The sequence below is a fragment of the Dunckerocampus dactyliophorus genome, chromosome 4, assembly GCF_027744805.1.
Source record: "Dunckerocampus dactyliophorus isolate RoL2022-P2 chromosome 4, RoL_Ddac_1.1, whole genome shotgun sequence".
Lineage (NCBI taxonomy): Eukaryota > Metazoa > Chordata > Actinopteri > Syngnathiformes > Syngnathidae > Dunckerocampus > Dunckerocampus dactyliophorus.
Genome location: NC_072822.1, coordinates 4,540,463 through 4,565,997, shown reverse-complemented (window position 1 = coordinate 4,565,997; position 25,535 = coordinate 4,540,463). Strand labels below are relative to the sequence as shown.

General features: G+C 40.9%; 1 protein-coding gene and 1 long non-coding RNA gene across 4 annotated transcripts in view; one reads left to right on the top strand and one right to left on the bottom strand.

Annotated features, from left to right (window-relative positions):
* The window catches only part of frmd3 (FERM domain containing 3), a 65,857-nt gene that overhangs the window by 15,793 nt on the left and 24,529 nt on the right, over positions 1-25,535 (bottom strand). Inside the window, exons 4-13 of one of the 3 annotated variants that reach the window (XM_054774432.1) lie at positions 22,967-23,045; positions 19,992-20,089; positions 18,651-18,774; positions 15,329-15,416; positions 14,974-15,062; positions 12,806-12,869; positions 12,461-12,496; positions 5,748-5,836; positions 3,578-3,652; positions 536-604 (exon numbers count right to left, since the gene is read on the bottom strand). In XM_054774432.1, coding sequence (XP_054630407.1) covers positions 536-604; positions 3,578-3,652; positions 5,748-5,836; positions 12,461-12,496; positions 12,806-12,869; positions 14,974-15,062; positions 15,329-15,416; positions 18,651-18,774; positions 19,992-20,089; positions 22,967-23,045 — 811 coding nt within the window. The remainder of the gene's footprint in view (positions 1-535; positions 605-3,577; positions 3,653-5,747; positions 5,837-12,460; positions 12,497-12,805; positions 12,870-14,973; positions 15,063-15,328; positions 15,417-18,650; positions 18,775-19,991; positions 20,090-22,966; positions 23,046-25,535) is intronic. The other 2 variants (XM_054774433.1, XM_054774434.1) reach the window with 2 other exon arrangements.
* Positions 13,866-15,282, top strand: LOC129180217 (uncharacterized). Its single transcript, XR_008570115.1, has 3 exons — positions 13,866-13,921; positions 14,644-14,783; positions 14,931-15,282. It is a non-coding gene; the product is annotated as an uncharacterized LOC129180217 (long non-coding RNA).

The window sequence follows — 25,535 nt, the reverse complement described above, 5'->3', positions numbered from 1 at the left end:
GTGTTATTTCATGTCTGGAGGGCTCTAATAATGTTAAAACCATACTTACAAGGTTGTGAACAGGTTTTCTATGCTCTAGCTGTCAAAATATTTGATTTATAAATAAGGAATCCTACTTCCCAGAAACTCACTTATCATGGTCTGGAATCAATTAACCTTGATAAATGAGGGATGACTGTATAATGAGTGCTTTAGCATCCAGCAGCTTTATCTACTTCTGCATGCGCTTTAAAATGTTGGTACGGCTACTCAGTTGTTGGTGTGAATTTCATGTGTTACACTTGCCGTGCTGTTGCTTACAATGAACTCAGCAGCGCTATTAACGCTGGCTGAGCAGTTTCCTCCTTACCGCTATTACACCATTGGTTATGTTGCTGTATTGTGTAATATTCTTGTTAATAAATGGCCATGTGATCAAGCGTATCTTCTGTGTTAACACTAATGTCATGTGACAAACTACAGTAGGTCAAACACATTATCAGGGTTAAAGGTGCTTCCAATTTCTTTTTGATTGCTGCAAGTTGACTTAGCTTACCTGCGCACCTCAGGTGGCTCTCTCTGGATTTTAGAACTGGCCTCTATCACCTCCTTGGCTACTCTTCCACTGCAGAAACACACATTTTGTCATGTTTTTCAGTTGTGTTTTGGTCATGCGGGTTCTGTTTGCAGGTTATTTCCTGTCAGCAGGCTCAGCAGCTCCATTAGCCTGATTGCTAGGTAAGGTTCTGGACCACAATGGTCCAAAGCAGCAGGCCACAACATCCCACACACTAGCCTATTGTGGCTGAGATTGATGGTTACCGTCGTAAATTGGATGTGTGAGGTGGGGAGAAGACGTCAACTATAAAGTACACAGCATTTGCAGGTACAGTAAATTTGGGGGCTGGATAAGCATGAAAAGCTAAGCCTCAGATAGAGCAGATAAGCGCGTAATCCTCTCTGGTTTGTAGAAATTGCCTTTGTTTGCGAGGTACAAATCTGCTCCTGTTTGGCATTTGCACAGATCACCAATTAGCGCATCCATGTAGTGGCTTCACCACATAAAACCACTCAGCTTTGAGCGGTTAAGCTGATGAAATATGCGCTACTCATTTGGTCGGGCAGACCTGAGCTCACAGGAGCCCCACTCAGCCAAATGGCAGCCCGGTAAAGAGCTTTGTCTGAGAGGAAACATGCAGCAGTGAACATGGACAAATGTTTTACTGTATGTCATACTGGGGTCAGGAATGGGATGCAGGCACTGATGCAGTTAGTACACACATAGTTGGAACTGAATGATGCTCTATCAACACATAAAAAATGCATATAGGTGCATAGTATAAGTATGGCAGGTCAATATTTACTGTTGCAGTCATTCCATATGTGTTCTTTATTAGGGGTGTCACAAGATCTCGCGAGATTAAAACGTGACCAGATTTACTCGTTCAGTGGGACTGTGACTATAATAAATAAATACAGTATATCAATCAATATATTGCCATGTGCATGCGTGTCTGTTTTCCTCGTCTCACGCCTCCAAACAGGCAGACAAAGGGTACACTCTGTGCATTGGTTTGGGCACCTAGGTGCGTTTTTGCCATAGAACAACGGCATGAACGAAGTCAGCCCTTTTGTCTGTCATACAGTCTCTTTGTCTCGGTGGGTGGAGGCGGGGCCGATAGCATACACACAGAGTGTGGAAGAGGGTAGCCTCGTGAGGCGCAATGCAAAGTAATGTAGTAGAAATGATATTAGTAGATTGCAATATATTGTCATATTTGTTAACATTTTTGCACTGTACTTTTTTAAACATGAACATCTCGTCTCGTCTCGTTCTTGTAGACCTAATCCTGTGTATCCTGACACCCATATTCTTTATCATTAGTTTATGTGCAATATACTGTATGTCAGTGTTTCAGCAATACATGTTTTTTATGACATTTTGGTCCTGGGGAGGAAATCCTGATCTCCTACCGCCTGTTACCTCCACTAGTGCATTTCTATTTTTATTTTATTTTTGTGCTTTGTTTTTTGTTCTTGTTGTTGTAGAGTACCTGTGACAGCACAATGATGACTATAGAACATGTCTCTGTCCTGGCTGCTCAGTATAATATGGCTAACACAAAAATAAGTGAACTAATAATAAAAGATTCCTCTTCTATACACATGAGGAGACTCACTTCCGAGGCACACTGCATGCATAAGATAATGGTGAGTACAAAATGCTTTGTTTTGAAGTTGTATTATAGGGTGGTTCACTTCTTTTTACACTTGTATAAGTTAGTTTTAAAAAAACAAGATTCTTGACTTTTTTTTCCCTTTAGCAACCCTCTGTCTTTCCTTCCCTTTATGCTCCTTGTCCGCCATTGTAGGTTTAAAGTATGGCAAAAATGCATGGTTAAAATTAAAGTGCTCATGACACCAAAATACACGTTAACCTTGTTATTTCTGCCGTGAAAAATAACATTGAAAGGCATATTTAAGGTGTTAGACATGTGCTCAAATGTTGAAATATGTACAGTTTTTCTTTTTTTCACAATTTTCGTCAATTTTTCTGGGACTGGAGGAGGAGGAGCAAGTGACGTTTACAACAGAGGTTCCCGCCCAGAAGCCGTCATCCACTACAATGCTTTCCCATTCCTATGGTCCAGTTCTGGATGAATTTCTGTTATTTGTTATATATTTTTTTATATTATGCCCACTCATTGTTGAAAGCTTTTGCTCGAACACTTGAGGAGACGGAGTAAGCGCGTTCACGCTTCCAAAAGACAATATTCACCTCGTGAGATGTGTCAAGGGAGAAATGTTTTGATACTGCCTGGCAAATGGAAATAAAAAGTCAAAAACCCACAAGACTTTGGAGCGTCCAAAGGTGTGCCAAGGTGGCAATAAGTCAATTCACATTAGCCCATTCACCTATTACTGGCGGCTAATACAGTGTTGATTCCAAACTGACGCGCTAGCTTGGCCGCTAATGTGGTATCTAAATCCAAAGGGTCGTCTTTGATTGCAGCGTCACTACAAATCTTAGAATCATAATAATATGGCTTTTCATGCCAAATTCGTCGCTAATCATGGATCGCCGTTACTTGTCTTTCTCGCTTATCTTGCATCTTCAGTAAGTAAATCGATATTTTTAACTAGATCTATTCTACAAATCACTAAATAAGAGTATGCAGTTTCCTGCCAGGGCTACATAAGCAGTGATCGCTGCTTACTGGTATTGTATTTAGTGTGTGTGTGAGCTGTCAGTGTCACTTACTGACAAAGTAAAAAAAACATACTTGTGGCCAATTTTGTGTGTGTGTTATATCATAATCATCACAAGACAATATCAGTGAATGTCATGATTGTGTTATTCTCGTGAATATGTCACTTTCTTGGCTTTGCTGAGAGTTGACGGCTGCATTTGTTTGCATTCGGTTCCCGGAAGGTATTGTGGTATTTGTGTCATGAGCACTTTAAGTATCACGAAGTGCAATAAACCCCACACAAGTCATATAGATAGAAGGACGGATAGATAGCCGGCAACAACATATTGACATATACAATAGACATGACTAACAATAAGCAGTATAAGGGTAAGAAAATTTGTCACCTGTATCTGAACCTGCTGCCCTTGAAGAAAATGTTGCTACTCGACATCGTCTTTATCTGACTTGACTTTGCACATCTATCAGAGAGACAAGAACACACACACACATACAGAGTTCATGATCACACATCACTCAGCACATTTGTGTAATATAATATATAATATATATAATATATATATAATACGTGATTTATTATTGCTGAGCTCCAGCTTGTCTAATGGTAAGATAATATGAGTGTTTCAGTATGAATGAAAGTAGCGTGAGCTGGCTGCCAAGTTATACAAACTGAATCTGACGCTTGTCTGGTGTGTGCAATGGCATTAGTCTTCCTAGAGACACTTGAGCTGCTCTCATTAATAAGTCAATAAGCACTGGAGCTCTTCCTGGAAATCTGTAGAACTTTAGAGCCGATTCCAACTGTACTAGACTGAAAGGAAAACTGCACTTTTGTGGGAATTTTGCCCATCGGCCACAATGTGAGACATGAACACACGTCTCTTTTTATCTGTATTTATATCTTTTGAATGCACAGAAAAGAGAAAAACGTGTGTTCATGTCTCACATAAGGATTGTGTATGATGTGCAAATTCCACCAAAAGTGCAGGTTTCCTTTAAGGGAGATGTAGTGACCACAGCTGCCCAGGGGGGCCCAATGTGATTTTTTTTTTTTTTTAATGGGACCCAGAATTCCCGGCGGCGCCCCTGGAATCACTATGGGATTAATACTTGCGTGATGAGATCAATATTTTTCAGTTCTCGTCTGTATATTTTCGCAAATAACTGATCTGAGCTGGCTTTTGTTTACTTATTTTGACTACTATTTACTTTGTTTTGCTCAAACATTTGTATGAAATGACAGGGAAAATGGGAATAATTCTATTACTATCAAAATAATAAAATTAATAATAATAAAAACGTTTGTAAAAATATTGTTTTTTGAGTAAAATCTTTTATTCAGAATATACTCATGATCAAGAAATGAAAGCAATAAAATGACAAAACCATCTTGGAAAAATTTCAAGTAATAATGATTGGTATCGGTATCGGCAGTATGGCCCTGTATTTACTTGGTATCGGAATGATATCACAAATAGCCTCGCCCACCCTTACTTTTTTCGATGCTAGATGGCAGAACACATGCTGCCAAGTCAGCCTTTCTTATGAAAGCAGTAAAGCAGTGCTTGAACATTCAGACTTATTTTCCTGACACTTCACTTGGCCTCGGAGCAATCAGCTGCCACCCGCACCCAACGACAGTATCTGTCCTGAGTGACACTGTAGAATATAGTGAAAGTCAAGCATCAAGTCATTTTTTGCTATGTGCCGATGGTCAGAAAAAACAGGTTAAGAGGCATGAAAATAAGACTATTAGCTTACATTACATTACCTTAACTTGCAGCCATGGATGCAGAGTCCGACATGATGTGGTGAAAAAAAAGTTCTCCTCCCATTCCGTGTGCAAGTGTTATGTTTTTGGCTTCCTACTTTCCAAATCAGTTTCAAACCCATTCATAAGTTTAAAAATAAGCAAAGTTAGCTCGGTAGACTTCTCTGTTTAAAGCGTCTGTTGTGTCACTTCAGAGATCCTGTAACCTGCACATAAGAGTTGCGCAATGTGTTGTACACACAACTAGCAGTAGTGTTGGACTGTATGTCTATCTATGGCAGGTGCATGTCAGATGGCTACCCTGTATATCAGTCAAGTGACAAACGTCATAGTGAGGATGGACGATGTTTCATGATCTTTTTTAATGCCATGCGATCGACCCGCATTACATTCGATATACTACAACAGGAAGAAACTTCCCCAATGCTAACGTGCGAGTTATTATGTCTTTTCATGTCTACTATATTAGGTAATACTAGTATAAGGGCGACTATAAGGGTGTTATTTCATGTCTAGAGGGCTCTAATGATGTTAAAAAAAAAGTTTTTAGAAGGTGGTAAACAGGTTTTCTATGCTCCAACAACAAAAATATTCAATTTATTAATATTGGATCCTACTTCCTAATTCACTTATCATGCCCGTATATGGAAGCAATTAACCGCGATAAATGAGGGACAACTAAATAACAAGTAATTGTGTTTGAATTTGAGGTTCCATTGTACTTTGGATGTGTTTGTGTGCGCGTGTGTGTGTGTGTGTGTGTGTGTGTGTGCAAGCCAACGCACTTGTAAAAGGCCTGATTCTCCACCCCGCACTTCCATAAGTGTTTACATGCTGCAGGAGTCGAGGTGTGAAACGTCAACACCAATTTCTTCTGCACACAGAGAGAAAAGACAGAGACCAGGCCGATGAGTTAAGGTGGAAAAAACACTGAAGTCTGTATATTAAACACCCAGTGAGAGGGAGCTGTGCAAAAAAAGGCTGACAGCCACATTGCAAAGAGCATGTTATCAAGCATTTATTTAGCTTTAGGGTTCGGCGGCGTGGTCCTAATGGGCCTGGTGGATGGACACCTTCCAGTAAGCTCTATAGTCTCCAACGCTGTGTGTCTGGTAATACGAGACAACAGATCAATTCTGCCCAGTGGGAAGGTGCTCGATAGCATGAGAATGACTTGGTGAAACACATTGACAAGCAGCTAGTACGTCTTTACTGTAATAAAAACAAAAACAGGCTTTAAATCATAAAATGGCCCAGAAACAAGAACGTAAACACTGACCTTCCTAAAGTGGCTCAGTCAGCTGGATTGCAACCACTCCACTCTCATCCTCCTCTGTGGCACGCATCACTTTACATGATGTGATTTACACACATGTGCTGCACGGGACATGTGTGTGTGCGCGTGTGTGTGTGTGTCCATGTGTGTTAAGCTATCACAACTGCCCTTGATCCAACTTTGGATAAAAAATGACTTCATGAAGGACATCACACTACTAGTGAGTATTACACAACAAGTTGGATGGTTGACTAAAAGCTTTAGAAAGATGGAGCACAAAGTGGGACAATGAAAGAGTGAATGACAAAAGTGAGGGCAAGGGGTGATGAGGTGATACACATCATTCAGATCCCAGAAATATCTTCAACGTATGCACTCACTGGCCACTTCATTAGGGATACATTAGATTCCTGCTTTTAGCAGGTGACACTTGTAGAACACACAGTGTAACTGCACCACACGGACAATAAACACAGACACCCTAATAATATACATGCAAAACAATACTATATTTGTGTGTATGTATCCATTCCAATGTCTGCATAGTCCGTGTGGTACAGTTACAGTACATTGTGTGTTCCACATTCCTTAGTTGTTGTGTTAGTTTTGGACGCACCGTGAGTGGTGTAGGCATTCTGGATGATAAACTCTTCTTGGTTTGTGATGTGTGAGTAAGGGTGTAAATATCAAGCTGATTCCCTGCATACAAAGAACACCTTCTTAAAGGAAAACTGCACTTTTAAAAAAAACTATGTGTGACATGAATACAATATGTCTCTTTTTTCTGTGCGTTCCAAAGATATAAAAACAGATAAAAAGAGACAGCTGTGTAATAGGACACACCTATGCCGCCTTTTGGTCCTCTTAACTATTACCGGAACTTCCTTCCTGGGCGCATTGATTTCACACAGCAACATAGAAACGAGTGCCTACACCTAGCATAAACTTTTACCAACTCAAAAGCAAAAACACAGCAGCAGCTCCCATGTCGCTTTACCTTTAGGTAGTCTCCTGAGGCATTGTGAGCGCAGGACTGACGCACTGCGGGCGAGTGTGTGGCGAAGCTATGTAGTCGCTAGCCGGATAGTAGCTAGCCGGTGTGGTGTGGCAAGGTGTCAGTACGGCAGTAACATAGCTCAATCGGCGGAACAATGTTAGCAATAATAATAATAATAAACATAACAATTTCACTGTAGCTTGGTTAATATGCACGTCACATTATATGTAAATGGTGTTTATTGGATTGCACTGTCAGCTTGTGCATTCTTGTGTATGTGTTGAAGACGCTCGCATCCTCTTCCGCGCGTCGTGGCCATCTTGTTTACGTGTGTTCCATAGCGGAAGAAGATGTGAGCGTCTTCATCACATACACAACAATGAACAGGCGACAGTGCGCAGGGATATGGCGGGAAACAAATATTGGTGAGGCGCTTGGTGAGGCCTGATTTTTCGAGGAGGCAATTTTGTGATGCAAATGTACAGTATTACTCTTTTGAACGCATATTTTTTGAGAAGCCAAACTCTTTACTTAAATGGCCCAAGCAACTAAGTGAAACTACGTTCCTTGTCACGGATCGCCAACCAGAACTGGACTCACGGGACCAATTGGGGAGGTAAGTACTACACTGCTGACGGGGATGTCATACAACTTCATGTCTAAAAATCCAAACTATCCCTTTAATACAAGGGTTATCTCAATTCAATATTGATATTGGACATCTGACCGATATCAGCAAAAAAATGAAGTATCGGCCTGCATCAAAAATCTCCGATATTGGCACTCGAATAAAAGCGGTCGATGCCAGACTCCGCCCCAGTACGTTTATCCAGCAGTGGCCGAATAGAGCCCACGTGATCACAACAAGAGTGCATGGTAAACGTGTTAACAGAGTAGCAAGGAGCAGGAGTGATGTCAGTCGTAAGTCTGAAAAAGACATCACAGCTGAGTGCAAAACCTGCGATGCACAAATTTCCCGCCGTGGCACAGAACCGGGGAAGTGCAATACAACCAAACTCATCGCGCATTTGAAGCAGAATCACACGGGGGATGCGGCCCCCTGCGGGAAAAATTCGTCCGCCCCTGATTTATGTTTTCTGTTGTGATTGTCGGACTGTAAGCAGTGTTTCTGCAAATTACAAGCACATGAACGACATCACTTGTCTTACAATGCGTACAACATCTTGGCAAATATTATCTTTGCTGTAAGTGTTCCTAATGTTGTGTCCAATGAGTGCACACACCCTTTTTTCTGAACATGATTATGCCTCATAACACCACATGACTGACTCCCAGACGCTGATGTGCAACCACATAAAATAGAGGAGTACGTGACATGACAAATGACGACGTACAAACATTGACAACATCCACACAGCAGACAGCAGACAGTAAAGTGTGATGATGGTGATATTGGCTGTTGGGGATGAGGCATCATCAAATTGGGAGATTAGAGTACAGGAGTGATTTTGGTGCCATCCTCCTCCTCCTTGTATGCATGTACTCACCAGTGATGACTATGTTTACACACGGAGAGAAGAGACAGAAACACAAAAGATAAAACTAAGCAGCCGTGATTCAGTCGGATTAAGCTTCTGCAAAGACTGAGCGGTGGGGCCGACACATTGGAGAGCAACCCGGCTTTGAGTGAACAGCAAACAGAGGCCGCGTCAGAGCCAAAATTAAACGCAATCGAGCGGCGCTGGCTGATGCGAGTCGGTCTCCAATGTCAAACACAATCGGCTGGAGCGGCCGCAAAAATGAAGGCACGGATATGGGTCACAATGACACGTAAAAGCTGCTGTTGCCCGCTTGCAAGCAACACCCAGATGTTTCGACCCCAAACACAAGACTCCAATTCAGATGACATGAATAATCATACTTTTACAAGGGAGACTACTTCATTTGGCACTCCGCTTCACCAGCCTAAAACCTCATGACTTCACAATTTCATTCACTTATCATTACTTAGAGGAAAACTGCACTTTTGTTTAAAATTTTGCCCATCATCCACAATCCATATGTGAGACTTGAACACGCGTCTTTCTCTTTTCTGTGCGTTCTAAAGATATAAAAACAGCTAAAAAGAGACAGCTAAGAAGGCGCATAATGGGATGCAACCATTCTGCCTATAAAGCCTTCTGAAAAAAACTCCAAAAAGCGCCAACAACACTCCATTTACATAATGTGACGTGAATATTAACCAAGCAACAGCGACATTGTTATTATTATTGTTGTTAACATTGTTACGCTGGCGTACTGACACCTCGCCACACCACACCGGCTAGCTACTAGCTTAACCACACACTCAGTCATAACGCGTCAGGCCCCTCCCAAAAGATAACGGTACATATTGGAGCTGTGGTCACTGCTGCTGTGTTTTTGTTTTGGAATTTGGAAAAGTTAACCCTAGGTGTAGCGTTCATTTCTATGTTGCTATGTGAAATCAATGCGCCCAGGAAGGAAGGTCCAGGAATGCTTTAAACGACCAAAGTACTGTACACAGTACAGTATAAGGGGCTATCCAAACTGAAACGTTTTCAGGCCAAAACGGCAAAGTATTTTAGCGTTTCAGCCTCTCATCCACATGGAAACTGCGCTCTTTTTCGAAAACGGCTTCCAGAGTGGGAAAATCTGACAACGCCGGCTTGTGGTTTTTATATAGACAGCCGACCCGCAATTTTACAGAAACGATGACATCACCGTCATGTGACCAGACGTGAGCTTTGACGACAAGCCAGCATAATATCTGAATATTTCAACGAACATGACTCACCCCTAGTCGATATTCCCCTGATATTTTCTTGTCGGACTTATGCGCATGCGTTCTTTATTCTTCTATAGTTTGGTGTGTCGCGTGGTTCCGTCTGCGTGTCTGTTCACAGCGCCACACGTAGGTGTGCCTTGTGTATTATGTGGTTTTCACCCAGTGACCTGTTCCCGTCTGGATGCAACTATTTACTAATCCGGCACCGTGTGGACACAAATTTTTTTTCAACCCGCCCCCCCAAAAAATTCCAGGAACGCTGGACAAGGCCTTACATGTTATCATGAATGTGTCTGTTGCTACATTGCTACATGGTTACAGCATGGATATACAGTAGAATGATCAAACGCCTTTGGAGGTGTTTCAATAGCGGGCTTTTTAAGCGTAATGGGTGTGTCCCATTACGTCCATTGATGAGCTGTCTCTTTTTATATGCTTTTATATCGCACGGAAAAGAGAAAGACGTGTTCATGTTCATTCAAGGATTGTGGATGTTGGGCAAAATTCCCAAAAAAAGTGCAGTTTTTCTTTAATGAGACAACTAATGAAGTCAGTTTTTTTACTCCTCTACAGTATGTATTTATTTCTCTTATACGGGTATTTTTCTTTCTATATTTGACTGTATATTTATTTATTTAATTATTTATGTACTTTTTTTTCTTTCCTTATCTTTCATCATTACATAAGCTATCTATCTATTGTTAGTGTTGATGCCAGAGTTGTCTAAAGTGCATCCCGGGGGACATTTGCAACCCCGTCCTGTTTTTTTGTTGGCCCATGGCACATTCAGAAAACATTTAGCAACAATATTAAAAACAAAAAACAGAAAAAATTGAAAAATCGGCAATAAAAACTCCAAATATTAAGCGAAAAAAGAAAAACGTGCTTAATATCATAATATGAGGAAAAATAATGTCATTCTCGTAGTAATGTTGAAAAAGTCTATTAATTACTCTTCATTTTTGGAAAATTACCTTGCGGAATAAGTCTCCATCCAATAGAGCATACACTCCTGATCAAAATTTTAAGACCAGTTGAAAAATTGCAGTGTTGGATCTTAAGGTGGTTCTCAGTGGAGCTTCAAAAGGCCAACAGACAAAAACATTTTTGAGTGAGCAATTTATTGCAAAAAAGCGTTAAAGTGAAATAGGCTGCTCATCAGCTGATCAAAAGTTTAAGACCACAGCCTTTAAAAGCCAAAATCTTAGCAAAAATGTGGCTTTTCTGTCAGGTATCCACACTGTCATGATCTCTTGATGGCAAAGGCAAAAAAGCTCTCTCTCTTTGAACGCGGTGGAATTGTTGAGCTGCGCAAGCAAGGCCTGTCGCAGTGCGCCATTGCTGCTGAGGTTGGACGCAGTGAGACAGTCGTTCAAACTTCTTCAAAGACCTGGGGGTTATGGAACAAAAAAGTCAAGTGTTAGACCTCAAAAAATGTCACCCACAGCCGTAAGATCCGACTCGTTGTTCATCAAGAGACGGCACCATCGTCGGCCCAAATGAAAGTTGTTACTGGTGCCGAGTGCGGTCCAATAATCATCAGACTGCATCTATGAGAGAAGGCTTTTAAGAAAACAAAAACATCTTAAAAGGCCTCATCTCCTTCAACACCAAATTAGCACACTGAAGGGTGGAAGAATGTTTTATTCTCTGCTGTGAAAAAAAAATGGAGCATTGACGGTCCTGATGGCTTCCAACTACTGTAGACTGGCATGACAAGGAGATCCCACCTGCGATGTTTTCCACACAGCACAGTGGAGGGGGCACCATCATGATGTGGGGTGCTTTTTCCTTCAATAGAACAATGGCGCTTCAGGTTGTGCAGGGGCGTCAAACGGCTATTTCTTCTTTTTTCAATTTTGAAGCTCAACTTAGAACCTCCCTAAGATCCATCTATCCATCCATCTTCTATGCCGCTTATCCTCACTAAAGTCGCAGGCATACTGGAGCCTATCCCAGCTGACTTCGGGCAAAAGGCGGGGTACACCCTGAACTGGTCGCCAGCCAATCCCCGAGCGCATATAGACAAACAACCATTCACACTCACATTCATACCTATGGACAATTTAGAGTCGCCAATTAACCTAACATGCATGTTTTTGGAATGTGGGAGGAAACCGGAGTACCCGGAGAAAACCGCATGGGGAGAACATGCAAACTCCACACAGACATGCCCAGCGGAGATTCGAACCCAGGTCTTCCCGATGTCTCCCTAAGATGCAACAGTGCAAAATGTAAATTCTTGCAATTTTTCAACAAGTCTTAGAATTTTGACCAGGAGTGTATATGGGATGCAATATTTGTTGAATGAATACCTCCAATAATTAAGGCAGCCGTGAAGGTAAAAGGTGTACAAAGTGTGCCTAATAAAGCAGGTAATTGTGCATTTTGGACGTCTTGTGTTTGGGTGACGTCAATCACAAGATGGGAGGGAGTAGGTTTGACGTAACACACCCACCATCCTGTTACAGTGAATCCTGCCTGTTAAGGAGATCTGAAACAGCAACACACACACACACACACAGGCAAATACACAATTTGTGTGTGATGGGCCATTGCATCGCACACATAAACAGTAGAAGTCATTATGTATTGAAGGTTATCAATGGAAAACTCGAGGACGGACAGAAGGAAGAGCCTCAAGGAGGTCACACGACACACACACAAACACACACACACACACACACACTCACACGCACACACACGCAGCAACAGGATAAGTCCACAGTGCTAACGTGGCCATGAAGTTTCCTTCTTCATCTCAATGCAAGAGAGAGGAGAAGCCAGAAGATGGCGCACTGACCTCCTTTTGAATGCCGATGACATAAAACGTTTTCCCCTCAAACTTCAGCTTACTGACGTCGGCCCTGGATGAACATGAAGAACATGAGACCCACAGAAGGAAATAAATCTTGTGAATGTGAAAATTCAAACTCATTTTTTTTGAATGAGTAGCCAATTTTACCTTTTTTTTTGTTTCCAACAAACTATACTGTAGTTTGGTTGAGTTACGAAGGGTACTAAAACAGAATCTGACCTGTCTATACTGGGTGCGCATTTTGCTAGCCTTCCACTATCTGTTTGTTAGTTATCAGACTACTTCCTGGCTTATGGCAGATGGCGACCATATGGATACCATTATGTTTCTGGGGAGTACCAACTACGCCATTCGGGCCATGCTAGATTTGGGCACAAGATTTGTCCCGTTTGCCTGTCCCATTACTTCTATTCTGCTGTTTTACTGCAATTTCCCTGATTTTGTGGCTTATTTCCAGTCTTATTTGGAGTCGTTCTGAGTCTGAATCTGCAGGCTTCAACCAGTCAAATTCAAGACAGTTAAAGACCACAATGAATATAAAAATGTAGGACCTATTTTCCAAAAAAGTACAAAAGACATGAAGGAAAATCGGAGGTCCACGGCACACGTGCAGCACACTAGCTGCTTGTGCTCGCTACATTTGTTCTCAAAAATTGCAACATTTAAAAGCTACATTTGTTTTAAATAAAAGCAACGTTAAAACACTTTAAAGACATTTCAAAAACATATTTAAGACTTTTTGTGAGATTAAGAAAGTTTTAAACATTTCATGGCCACAAAGTCAAATATAGTCATCCCTCGCTACATCCTCACTCTATCGCAGCTTTAAAAAAATTAAAATTGGTCACTAGGCGTCAGTGATGTTACATTGATGAGACATAACTTTACATTACATTACCTTAACAGTGCATGTAGTCAGCCATGGCATGTCCGACATGATCAAGTCAAGTGAGTAAGTTTAGAATAAGTACATTGTAGAGGCTAACTAGTTAACTCGGTAGCTTGTTATGCTAGTGGCAGCCTTCTCGTATGTCCCTGGAGCGATCCCATTGCCTGCGCATTAGCAATGTGGTGTTAACAAAGAATAAGAGGAGTGGAAAGGTGACTATAGGGGTGTTATTTAATGTCTACGGAGCTCTAATAACTGGTTGTCTACGCTCTAACTACGAAAATATTCCTTGTATTAATATTGAATTCTATAATCACGGAAATTCACTGATCACATTTGGAACCAATTAACTAGCCAAACGTAGTGTGATTTAGCTGTTGTAGGGCGTTGACGTGATACAATTGGCCCAGTGCGGTGCGGAAGACATTTGCGGCCCGTGGTTCATTTTTACTGGCCCGCGGCACATCATAGAAATAAAAATTGGTAAGTGGTAAGTTTGTGGCTTCTTAAGTTTAGAAGAAATTCAAGGCTGCTAGCAGCCGTCTCAAGTCCCTGCAGCATAAGAGTTGCAATGTGGTGTAAACAATGAATAGTAAGAGTGTAAAGGTGATTATAGGGGTGTTATTTCATGTCTACAAGGCTCTAATAATGTTAAAAAAGGCATTTAGAAAGTCATAAACAGGTTTTCTATCCTCTAAATACGAAAATATTCAATTTATGAACATTGAACTTCACGCGGTCGGGTCTGGAATCAATCAACCGCTATGAACACGGTACGACTGTAAACCAAAACAAGGGGAAAAATAGAGCAAAAAGACACAATGTAAAGAGAAAAAGCTATGTCTTTAAATGTTTGTTTTTTACATTTTTAAAATGTTAAAAAAAAAATTCTAAAAAAATCAATGTGGCAACCCCGCATTCTTTGATTTTTCAGTTTGCGGCCCTCTATGGAAAAATTCTGGACACCCCTGGCCTAATATGAGTACGCCTTCAAAATGCCTAAAATGCATCTCCACTTTTGTCCAGATCCTCACCAAGAGCTAATGCTCTCCTCGTCTGTGACGTTTCATTCAGGTTTGTATTTCTGTGTACTTGTAAAGCGCATGTCCTACTAGTTACTGTTTACGTTCATTATAAGAACAAAGCAAGGGTAAGTTAAGGGTAAATCTGTATTGAAAATGGAACATACTCCATTATATGCACTGGTTTCTTTGCTTACAGGTTTGTAACTGCGACACACTGCACGTGCAGGTATGGTTTGTACCATTTGAGAAGATGGATCCTCTTGTTTCCCTGGAAGACCACAAAGCCCGTCGCTGTGAACCCGAGAAAAGCTGTGGAGCCCGTGAAGTCCTACACACACACACACACAAACACAGAAAGGGGGACAGTGGCCTACCACTTAACAATCCTCATGGCTATCACACCTACATCATATTTCTACATGTTTAATCCAAACATCCACCTCTTGCTGTTTTTATTTCATCCTTAGCCCACAGATCTTTAGCAGCGATGCAACAACTTGTCACGATTCCAGCAATCCAATTTTAGAAACATCCTGTCTCATTCGTTATTAATGGCATCACTTAGATCTGTTGGACTATATAATAAATGCTTACCTTGCATGGGTGAGGGTCAACGCCATATGTTTCTAGGTTGTGAGCCCTTTGGAGCATGTTCAGTTCTGCCAAGGCGGCACACTGACCCCTGCAAAAAAGAGAAGAGGATTATTAGTACGATGAATATGAACATCTTTAGAATCCAGAGCTAAAATGATGACATAAGACGAGAAGTCTGGTTATTTTATCGGTTATGTGGAGTTACAACGGTTATGTGGAGTACAACTTCTTTATGCACTTGAATGACAATTAGCTGTACTGTACTTTCAGTCAATGTTATTTATAACATGTATCAAGCTGGCACCATATTATTTGATCAAGTCAAAGGGTTGACCCTTGAAATAATGACTTGAATATAAGACAGCCCTGAATATAAGATGACCCTGTTTTGGAAATCTCTAAATCAAAGACAAAAATGTATTTTCTTTTAAAATCGTGTTTTCCATACCAGTGAAATAGCAACTGGTAAATATATAGGTACAGTGGAACCTGGGTTAGCGTACGCCCCTGTTAGCGTGTTTTTCGGTTAACATAAAAAATTTACGCCACAATTTTGCCTCGGTTTGCGTGCATTCTCCGATTAGGGTACAATATGGCGTGCGTCTTGTCGCATTGTTAATACACTGCGTGAGTCCATCTGTGTTCTTAATGTATTTTTTATCACAAAACATCCTTCCTTGTTAGCATCCTATTAGCTAGCTAAACAAAATGGCAACCGGCGACTTTTTTCTTTGTTACAATATTTTCCTTTTTGTTGGAATAGAGAAGTATTTTGTTGCAGTTGATTGATGCCTCTGAGCGCTTATTCCTCCAGCAAACATGGTAATTAAGAAGACTAACGGGCTGAGTACACACGCAAGAACTGCTGGGACATATACATCTGCTAACACTGGCCGAATTAATATTTCATATTGCATTTTATTCCCGATGCTCGGCTCAAAAAGTGAGCGAATGTAGCGTATTCCCTCAGCTGAAGATCTACAGTATATCTTTCATAATTAATTTTATCACGGAATGCTAGCGGATCAGTCTGATCTCAAAGCAGCCACTCCCGTCGTAGTGCTGCTCGAATTATTCTTGCTTGCACGTCCACCGGGTATATAGCAATACATTGTGACACCATCTCCGAATGAGTTACAGTGAAACAGAGGCGTTGTCTGGACATAACCTGAGTTTAGCCTATGTTACCATGGTGATATGGCCGCTTTAAAAGAGAGCTACTTTTGTTATACAGGCAAGCCGCTAAACTTGTTTCGCAGTATACAACCCCACCTATTATCTGCTTACAACAATGTCCGAACATCCCTTCCCCAAAGATTGTCTCATTCCACAGGAAGAGTGGCTACTAACAAGCTCTTTTGCCACCAGACAGGCGAACGAGTTACTGTTATGCAGGACGGTTGTTCACCAGCCACGCCCAGCAACAATGACAAGAGCAACCTTACAGTGACCACCGCCAGGGGACGCACCCACCAGGGCACAAAGAGGAACACCTCAAAGTTTCCAACTGAAGAAGCCTTTTGAATGCAGCTTACTTGGATGACTGACAATCTACACAGAAATATAAGACGAACCGCAGTTTTCTGACTGTTTCCTATGAAATCTTATTATATTCAGGTCAATATCCATCCATCCATCCATTTTCTATACCGCTTCTCCTCATTAGGGCCGCGGGGGCATGCTGGAGCCTATCCCAGCTGACTTCGGGCGACAGGCGGGGTACACCCTGGACTGGTTGCCAGCCAATCGCAGGGCACATTCAGGTCAATATGGTAATTCTAATTTGAAATCTGAACAAATGAAAGGTTGAACAGTGGTTCAATGTAAGTTTTGTAAATATAAATAGAAGACTTTTTGTGTTTATAGTTGATATCATGAACCAGTGACCAACCCACCGTCCCACTGTGGCTTTGTCATGCCAACTATGAATTATACAAAGTCACAGGACTTTTGTTTTGTTTTTCCAGAGTTCTTCTGGTGTCACACGCAACTAATGTTGCGACACTTTACCACAGGCCAAGTCTTTGATGTTGATGTTTGGCTGCTGCAAAGTCAAGACGCACTAATTTGCCCACACACAAACATTTGTTTATGCGCAAAAGGCTCATCCTACGGTAAAAAGGACTTTGTCGATTATGGATGCAAGAGCTTCACCTCATGCCTTTGCAAAGTGCCGTTCCTAGCTATTACTGTCAGTGGGGCCCAGTGGGGCAGGCAGAGGGCGCTTGTCAGCATCTGCCTGGGTGCTGTTGGGAAATGAAGGATTTGTCTTTGATGTTTATAATCACTCCAAGTGTGACAAAACCTCAGAGGCGGCGGCGTTCAAGAGCTGGCGCTCAGCTATAAACAAACACGCAAACACATCCTGCAGGAAGGGATAAGAGCGTCATCATGAACTCGCAGTGCCTGTGCACAGAAGACGAGGACAGCGACATATTGCTTCTCATTTCACAGACAATCACTACTTTGGGTTTTTGGATACAGAACACCACAAGACCAGATCCGGATCTCGAAAATGTTCCTCGGGTGAAGGGATCTTGGCAGAGTGATTATTTAGGCTCTAAAGTTGAACACAATTTGTTGGTTGACCTTGCACTTAGAAACAATTGCTTCCCATAAGAAATGATGGAAAGCTTTATTATTTACTGCCAAGGCGATGTTTTAAGTAACATGCCGACATTCTTATGTGTAATATAAGTGTAAAAACAAGTTAAATATATATCTATAATATAAAATAGCAGCGTCCCAAACATGCTCGCTATCTTCAAAATACCATCAAGAAAATGTCTTAGTTTTCCATAACATACGCTCCTTCCCATACCATAACCCCATCACCACTCCATTACGGTACTGATGGCATTTTGAATGCACAGAGATACTGTGATGAGAGCCTGAGGCCCATTGTTTTGTCATTCATCCACAAACAGCACCTCATGTTGCAGCCTGGTAATGCACGGCCCCATGTTGCAAGGATTTGTACACAAACATCCCAGTACTTGCATGGCCAGCGCACTCACCCGACATGTCACCCATTGAGCATGATTGGGATGCTCTGGATTGGTGTGGATGGTATGTGAGGCAAATGGTGGTCAAAGCAGATACTGACTGGTCTTCGGACGGTTTTGGGACTTCTGACGACTGTTTCACCTTGTCTAAAACAAATCCCTTCTTCCTGCACCAGTTTTACATGCTTTTAATCCAATTTTACACCAGCTATAAATAGACTGTCCCATCCATGCTCTTCCCACATAAAGTCATTTTGGAGGATCTATTTTTAGCCATCAAGACAACAGTGAATTTTCAGAGCAATGATCCCTCTTACCTGAGCTCAGTCTTGTGTATTTCCATGATCTTCCTCTCCAGTTTGAGCGACTGTTTGGGGAACAGCTTGAAGTCTCTAATGTAGTCTGACGGATGCTCCTCTGGGTCGTAGTCGCCGAGCTCAGCTGAAGGGAGAGCAGGGTGCAAGTGTGATAAAACGGTCAACACGAACACACAAGAGCAGCGAGAAGACTCCAGCGGAGGTGCAGCAGCTTGAGAAAAACAAAGAAAAACCTTCTCCAGGCTCAAGGAAACTCTGAACACCTGACGTCACTTCCTGTCCGCCATCAGTTCTGCTCCCCTACAAGGTAAACAGTCCTAAAAGGCTTATTTCTTCTGATTATATCTAGTATATTGGGTAATATGAATGTAAAGGTGACTATAAGGCTGTTATTTCACATCCAGATGGCTCTAATAAAGTTACAAAACGTATTTAGAAGTTCGTAAACAGTACACCTGCCACCCTAATGAGGACAAGCGGCATGGAAAATGATTGAATGAATGAGTCTGGAACCAATTAACCGCAATAAACGAGGGATTACTGGATTATCATTATAAAGACTGGATTATGCGAACACGCCCACGGGCTCCTCCCCATTCCAATAAATCTAATCATGCGCCGCTGCGATGCAGACCATTAGGGCTGTGATTGGTCGATTTATTACAAATGATTTCTGGAGTGTGTGTGACTAGTTCAGAGGGCGTACAGCCCACGTCTGAGAACGCCTTCTCCTTCAATTTCAGATCAACATTTGCAATAAAAGTGTTAGCGTTTGCTATTTAGTTCCAGCTCCAATAACACTCCCTGCCTCTCTCGCCTTTGTATTATGTTCTTCCCTTGTTTTAATTGTATTTTAAGAAAGTACAGCAGGCCAGCAAAAATGGCCGCGGGGCTGCACACCCCTGCCTTAAGCATTTAAATAACTCACAGTTGAGAGAGCAAGGTCCTTATGAGGATTAGGAGTGTGGATTAGCGGCGCTGTTCTGATAGACATGAGAGATCCTCGATGGGCAGGCCGTTTTCGCACCACAGAAGCCAAGGCCTCTCAGTTCAAGCTATCACAGTCTGCTGGTGAGTACGTAATGAGGACAGGCCCCTTCAGGGTGACGATTACAGAGCTGGAGAACAGGCCGAGGATTAGTTTCAATTAGACACGTTTTGATTTAATCCTTTCTCTGATGTGTAATTAAGACTGGCCTTTATGGAGAACTGGGACATTTCATGTGTTCATCCTTGCCTACAATGCTCTCGCACAGGGATGCTGTCAAGACGCATCCTACAGGTGGATGCTGCAGTGGAGGCGTAATATACTGAATTCCTGAGCCGACAGGCAGCCCTCACCCTGCACGATGCATGCACCCAGGAAGGCGGCTTCCACAAAGGGACAAAGGAGCCGGCCGTGGTAGACGTCTCTCTTCAGCTGGAGGTACAGCAGATACCTGGAGACGCCAGACAAAGTAAAAAGAATGGCATTAAATATTCACTGGCGTCCAATTAGGAGACATTTGCTTTTTCCTGTATTAATTAGAGCAGGATGCATAAACAAAGATGATGAAATACAGATTCATCATCCCTCAACACATCCGATGACCTTATTTGTGTAAATCAACACTCATACGTCCACGCACACAAGAGTATAAAAAGACGTGACTGGAATGCTAATATAATCCCATACAGGTGTAGAAGAAGAGTGGCCATGACTATGATATGACATGACATGGAAGCATGCATCCAGCGGCATAAGAGACTACATAGGGGTGTGGTTGCCATGGGAACGGCTTGAAGCAAATGTGATGGCATGCAGCTGACTTGCGTTGCTGTTATAAATGACAGTGGTGCCAAAGCTGCGGGGGGGGGGGTATTTGTTGCCGTGGTTACTGATGATCCAGAGGCAGCGACACCAACTATTTCTTTAAATGAATCAGATGAAGCGTAAAAGAAGCAACATCTGCCGCTGTATCAATGTCATACTTCTTTAATGTCTTCTCATTTGTGGCCATACTTGTACAAAAAAACAACAAACAAAGACGGTATTGTGGTCCAGCCAACATCCATCTCTTCCTGGCTTGGGGAACTTCTGTTTTACTCGTTTTGTTCATTCAAGCTTGTACAACCGAAAAACAACACTATCTTTATACTTCCAGCACGTCCTCTTGCTCTCCTGGAACAGTAGAACCTCGGTTAGCGTACGTCCCGGTTAGCGGGTTTTTTTGGTTAACTTCGAAAATTTACGCCACAACACGCTTTTATAGTTTTCCAATGACAGTTTTACATGCATAAAACAATTTTAAATGCATGGAAATAACGAATGAAAGGGATAAATCCAGATCCAGAGTGTGGCACCGGGCACATTCTAAAAATATACTTTAACAAGAACACTAAAAAAACAAAAACAACCCAGCAAAAATGGAAAAATCAGCAATAATTTTAAAAGAAACGAGTCAACATATTAAGACAAAAAGGTTTTAAGGCAACAAGAAAAAGTCAAAATTTTATAGGAATAAGATTGTGATATTATGAGGGAAAATAACGTCATTTTAGTGTACTAAAGTTGAAATATTAAAGAAAAAGAGGTTTGCTTTTTTTAAGTTGTGAAATTATGAGAACCAAACTAAACAAAGAATAAAGTTGTAATTTTTGGAAAATTTCATTTTCTGAGAATAAAGTCAAAATATTAAGAGAACAAAGCAGTATTTAGTATAAAGTTGCAATTTTATGAGAATAAACTTGTAATATTGTGAGGAAAAATAATGTAATGAAAACTTTTGTAGTATAGAGTTAACATTAAAGACATTTTTTTTATTTTTTAAAAGGTTTAATGTAAACAAAACAAAAGTCGTAATTTTTGAAAAATTCGATTGGGGAACAAATTATAATATTATGGGAATAAAGACCAAATATTATGGGAATAAAGTCATAATATTATGAAAAGAAAATTACAAAGTATTTGGAACAGCAAAAATGGGGAAAAAAAGAGCAAAAACTGAAGTTGATACTAATAATACTGTAGGCTTTTTCACCACAAAGCTGAGATGCATTTAAAAAAAAAAAACATATATAACTTCTGAACATATCTCCATGTGTTGCTTTACAAAATATCAAAGTGGCCCTTGCATCCTTTCATTTTTCACCATGTGGTCCCAGCAAAGAAAGTTTGGACACCCCTGGGATAAATGAACATTTCAGGTTCCTTTTTTTTTTTTAAGACTACTGTTCCCAAAGACACGATGTGGCAACGAGACACCACACGGACACCACCTTCCTGTTTTGTCATGAGTTATTTCTTGAATTCAATAGCGTTTCTCACCTTCTTTATCAAAATGCTGGCACTCCCAACTTTCTTTGGCTCCATTTTGGGTTACAGTATTGAGGTGAGAAACACTCCTGAATTCAAGAAACAACTCATGTCAAAACAGGAAGGTGGTGGTGGTTGATCTCGCTGCCACAGTCACGTCAACCATCACGTCTTCAATGAAGGTAAAAGTAACCTTGAATCTTGATTTATCCTTTTCATTCATGAGTTATATGTCTTCATATGCATTTCTAATTGTTTCAAACTATAACTGTAAAACTATAACGTGTTTTGTGTTAACATTTTTGGCTTTATGGCACGGATTAAATGGATCTGCGTGATTTCTTATGGGAAAAATTGATTCAGGTGGCGTCCGTTTGAGTCAGACTTCCTGGAACCAATTCATGACGTTAACCAAGGTTCCACGGTATTGGCTTGCGCATGCCCATAATCACTTTGAAAATAAGTGCTGGAGCATCACTCTCTGATTTACTGCATTACTATCCAAAACACTTCTTGTCTGTGGCGTTCTTGTTTGAAACATTTGAAAATAAAGAATTAGTTAAGAAATAATTCACTTAAATACTAAAAGCTCTGCGTGCATAAAATAACTGCTCATAAAGAACTTTTAAGTTCCCTCTTTTGGGGTACAATTAAGATGTGTTCTTCAATGCAAATACATAAAGTCATACACTTTATTTCATATTGCTTTTTATGGATTTGTAAAAATGAATTGTGTCTCTCTCAGTTATAACCTGCATACCATAAACGTTCTGTACTGTTCATATCTTCTGTCAGGGGGCAAACCCACAAAACCAGCAAGAGATCAAATACTTCTTTTCTCCCCTGTGCAGTATATAAAAAGTATATTAAAAAAGGAATTAACTATACTAAAAGGATGGTTTGATAAGAAGAAGAAGATACCAGAATACTCCAGAATGTCATGTCACCAAGGTACCGATCATGTTAAAAAATATATATTCATTATTCAGTCAAAACTAACACTTTTTGAAGTGTATTTTACCTTGTGAGCTCCTCCTTGATCTTCATGGGCTCGTGGGGGTAAAACTTGACCCTGAAGCACATGGTGAAGGGCTGCAGAGCTGTTGCCACACAGAGACAGACAGACATGGAGCATGGAGACAAGTGAGGAGCGCTAAAGCTGACAGAGAAAATGAACTTTTGGGATTGGATTCTCCTATAATCTTTACAGGATGGAGCCTCTTGAGAAATTACTAATGACTTTTTTTTATATACAAAAAAAAGTAATGCACGGTAATTAGTAGTTCAAATTACTGGCGACCAGTCCAGGGTGTACCCCGCCTGTCGCCCGAAGTCAGATGGGATAGGCTCCAGCATGCCCCCGTGACACTAATGAGGAGAAGCAGTATAAAAAAATGGATGAATGGAAATTACTCAAGAAATGAATCTATTGCTTCATTTGGTAGTTTGTCTTATTTGGCACAAACAGTGTTTATTCGTGAAATGCATCCAGTGGCATCACAGTAAAACAGGGGTGTCCACCTCGGCTTTGTGATAGAGGTGAAAAAGCCTATTGTTAGTATCAACTTTGCTCTTTTTTTCTCATTTTTGCTGGGGTTTTTTTCCAAATATTTCTTCTCACGCTATTATGACTTTATTCCCATAATATTCTACCTTTTTCCCCCAACTTAATCCCCCAACTTAATCCAAAAATTACAACCTTATGTTATTATTTTGTTTGCTTCTCATTATGTTATCTCTTTTAAAAAATAACACATTCTTAATATTTCAGCGCTATGCTACTAAAACAACATTATTTGCCCACATATTCCGAGTTTATTCACATAAATTTGCGACTTGTTTTCTCGTTAGAATACAACTTTTTTCTCTTATTTTGACTTTAAAATTACAGCTGTTTTTTTCCCATTTCGGCTTTTTTCATTTTTTATTTTCCAACTATTTAAACTTTGTTCGTGTAAATTTTCTTCTCGTAACTATGAGACTTTATTCCCATAATATTCTGATGTTATTCTCATAACAAAACAAACATTTCCGCAACCTAATTTCTGAAAAATCACACTTTTATTCGTTGTTTTGTAGGGGTTTCATAATATTACAACTTTTTAAAAAATCATGTTTTCTTTCTTTATTTTTTCACATTTTGTTTTCCTCATAATATTACGATGTTATTCTCGTAAAATAACAGCTTTTTCTTAATAGATTACAACTGTTTTCTCTGAATATTTTCACTTTATTCTTGTAAAACAGCTGCTAATTTTTCCATTTTCTTCTGTTGTTTTTTTTGTTTTGTTTAATTGTTAAATTATATTTTTAGAACGTGTCACGGGCCACACTTTGGACACCCCGTAGTAAAAGAAGCATCACGTGTTCATGCCTTTACAACAGATGTGACGAAGAGCTTCTGCCTATATCAGATATCGATATCGATATTGGTAAAAAGCCAATATGGACCATCTCTACTTAAACGGATAGGTGCGATTTTTTGACATGAAGTTGGATGACAACCCTCCCCATCAGCAGTGTAGTCCATCCACAGCGACTCACCCCCCACTCGGTCTCCTAAGTCCAGTTCTGGTCGGGTTTTGATGATGAAGAACATAGTTCCTGGTAAAAGTCAGACCTCACAAACCCCTCGGCGTTATATTTGTCTTCTTCCGCTGCGGAACACACACGTAAACAAGACGGCCGCGGTGCTCCGTCGCAACATTTTCATGGATATTCTTTTGAGAAGCCAAACTCCTTACTTGTGAAACCCCATCAACTAACTAATCACCGAAATCCGACCAGAACTGGACTTGGGACAGCGAGTGGGGGGTGAGTTGCTGTTGGTGGACTATACTGCTGATGGGGACGTCAGACAGCTTCATGTCGAAAAAATCTGAACTGTTCCTTTAAAAGCATTACGCACTTGGAGGCCGTCTACATAATACACATTAAGGAATATGAACGTTCCATCCCAACCAAGAAACCCAAGCAGCTTACAAGACGAGACAGTGATTGACTGTATGCAAATGTGATGTCAAACATCCCGTAAGGCAGGCTTGCACGACGAGGAAATAAAAATAAACACCACCATGTCCTAATTTAGGACTCAACTCCGCCATGGGGAAACGTGACATGTCAGGACGACTCAGCACTCTCCCCTCCATCACCCTCCTGTTTTCCTTCTTTTCTGCTTCTCTGTCTCTCTCTGTCAACATGGCTCCTCGTCTTCCCCTTTCTCAGTTTCGGACTTCCTGTCTTTAGGCACTATTTTCTGTCAGCGTCTCGGATTAAAAGGCCCTCTCACGTTTCCTCCGCATTGATCTCAATCTCTCATTCTAATCTTTTCTCATGGCTTCTTGCTCATCCTCTCCACCCGTCTCTTGCACATGTTCTGCCGCTAATAGCCCGTTTATCAATTTATAGCGGGAGAGAAAGAACAGCACGGCCATTAAAAGACGCCAAGACAGGATGGCTTTTACTCTTTTTTTTTAGGGCCCAAGCACCACCGATAGCGGTGCAAAGGCCCTTTTGAAATCGTTATGTTTATTATTTACTTTTTTATTCTGCAACTTTCCTCCCATTTTTGAGGGCCTTAACATGCATGA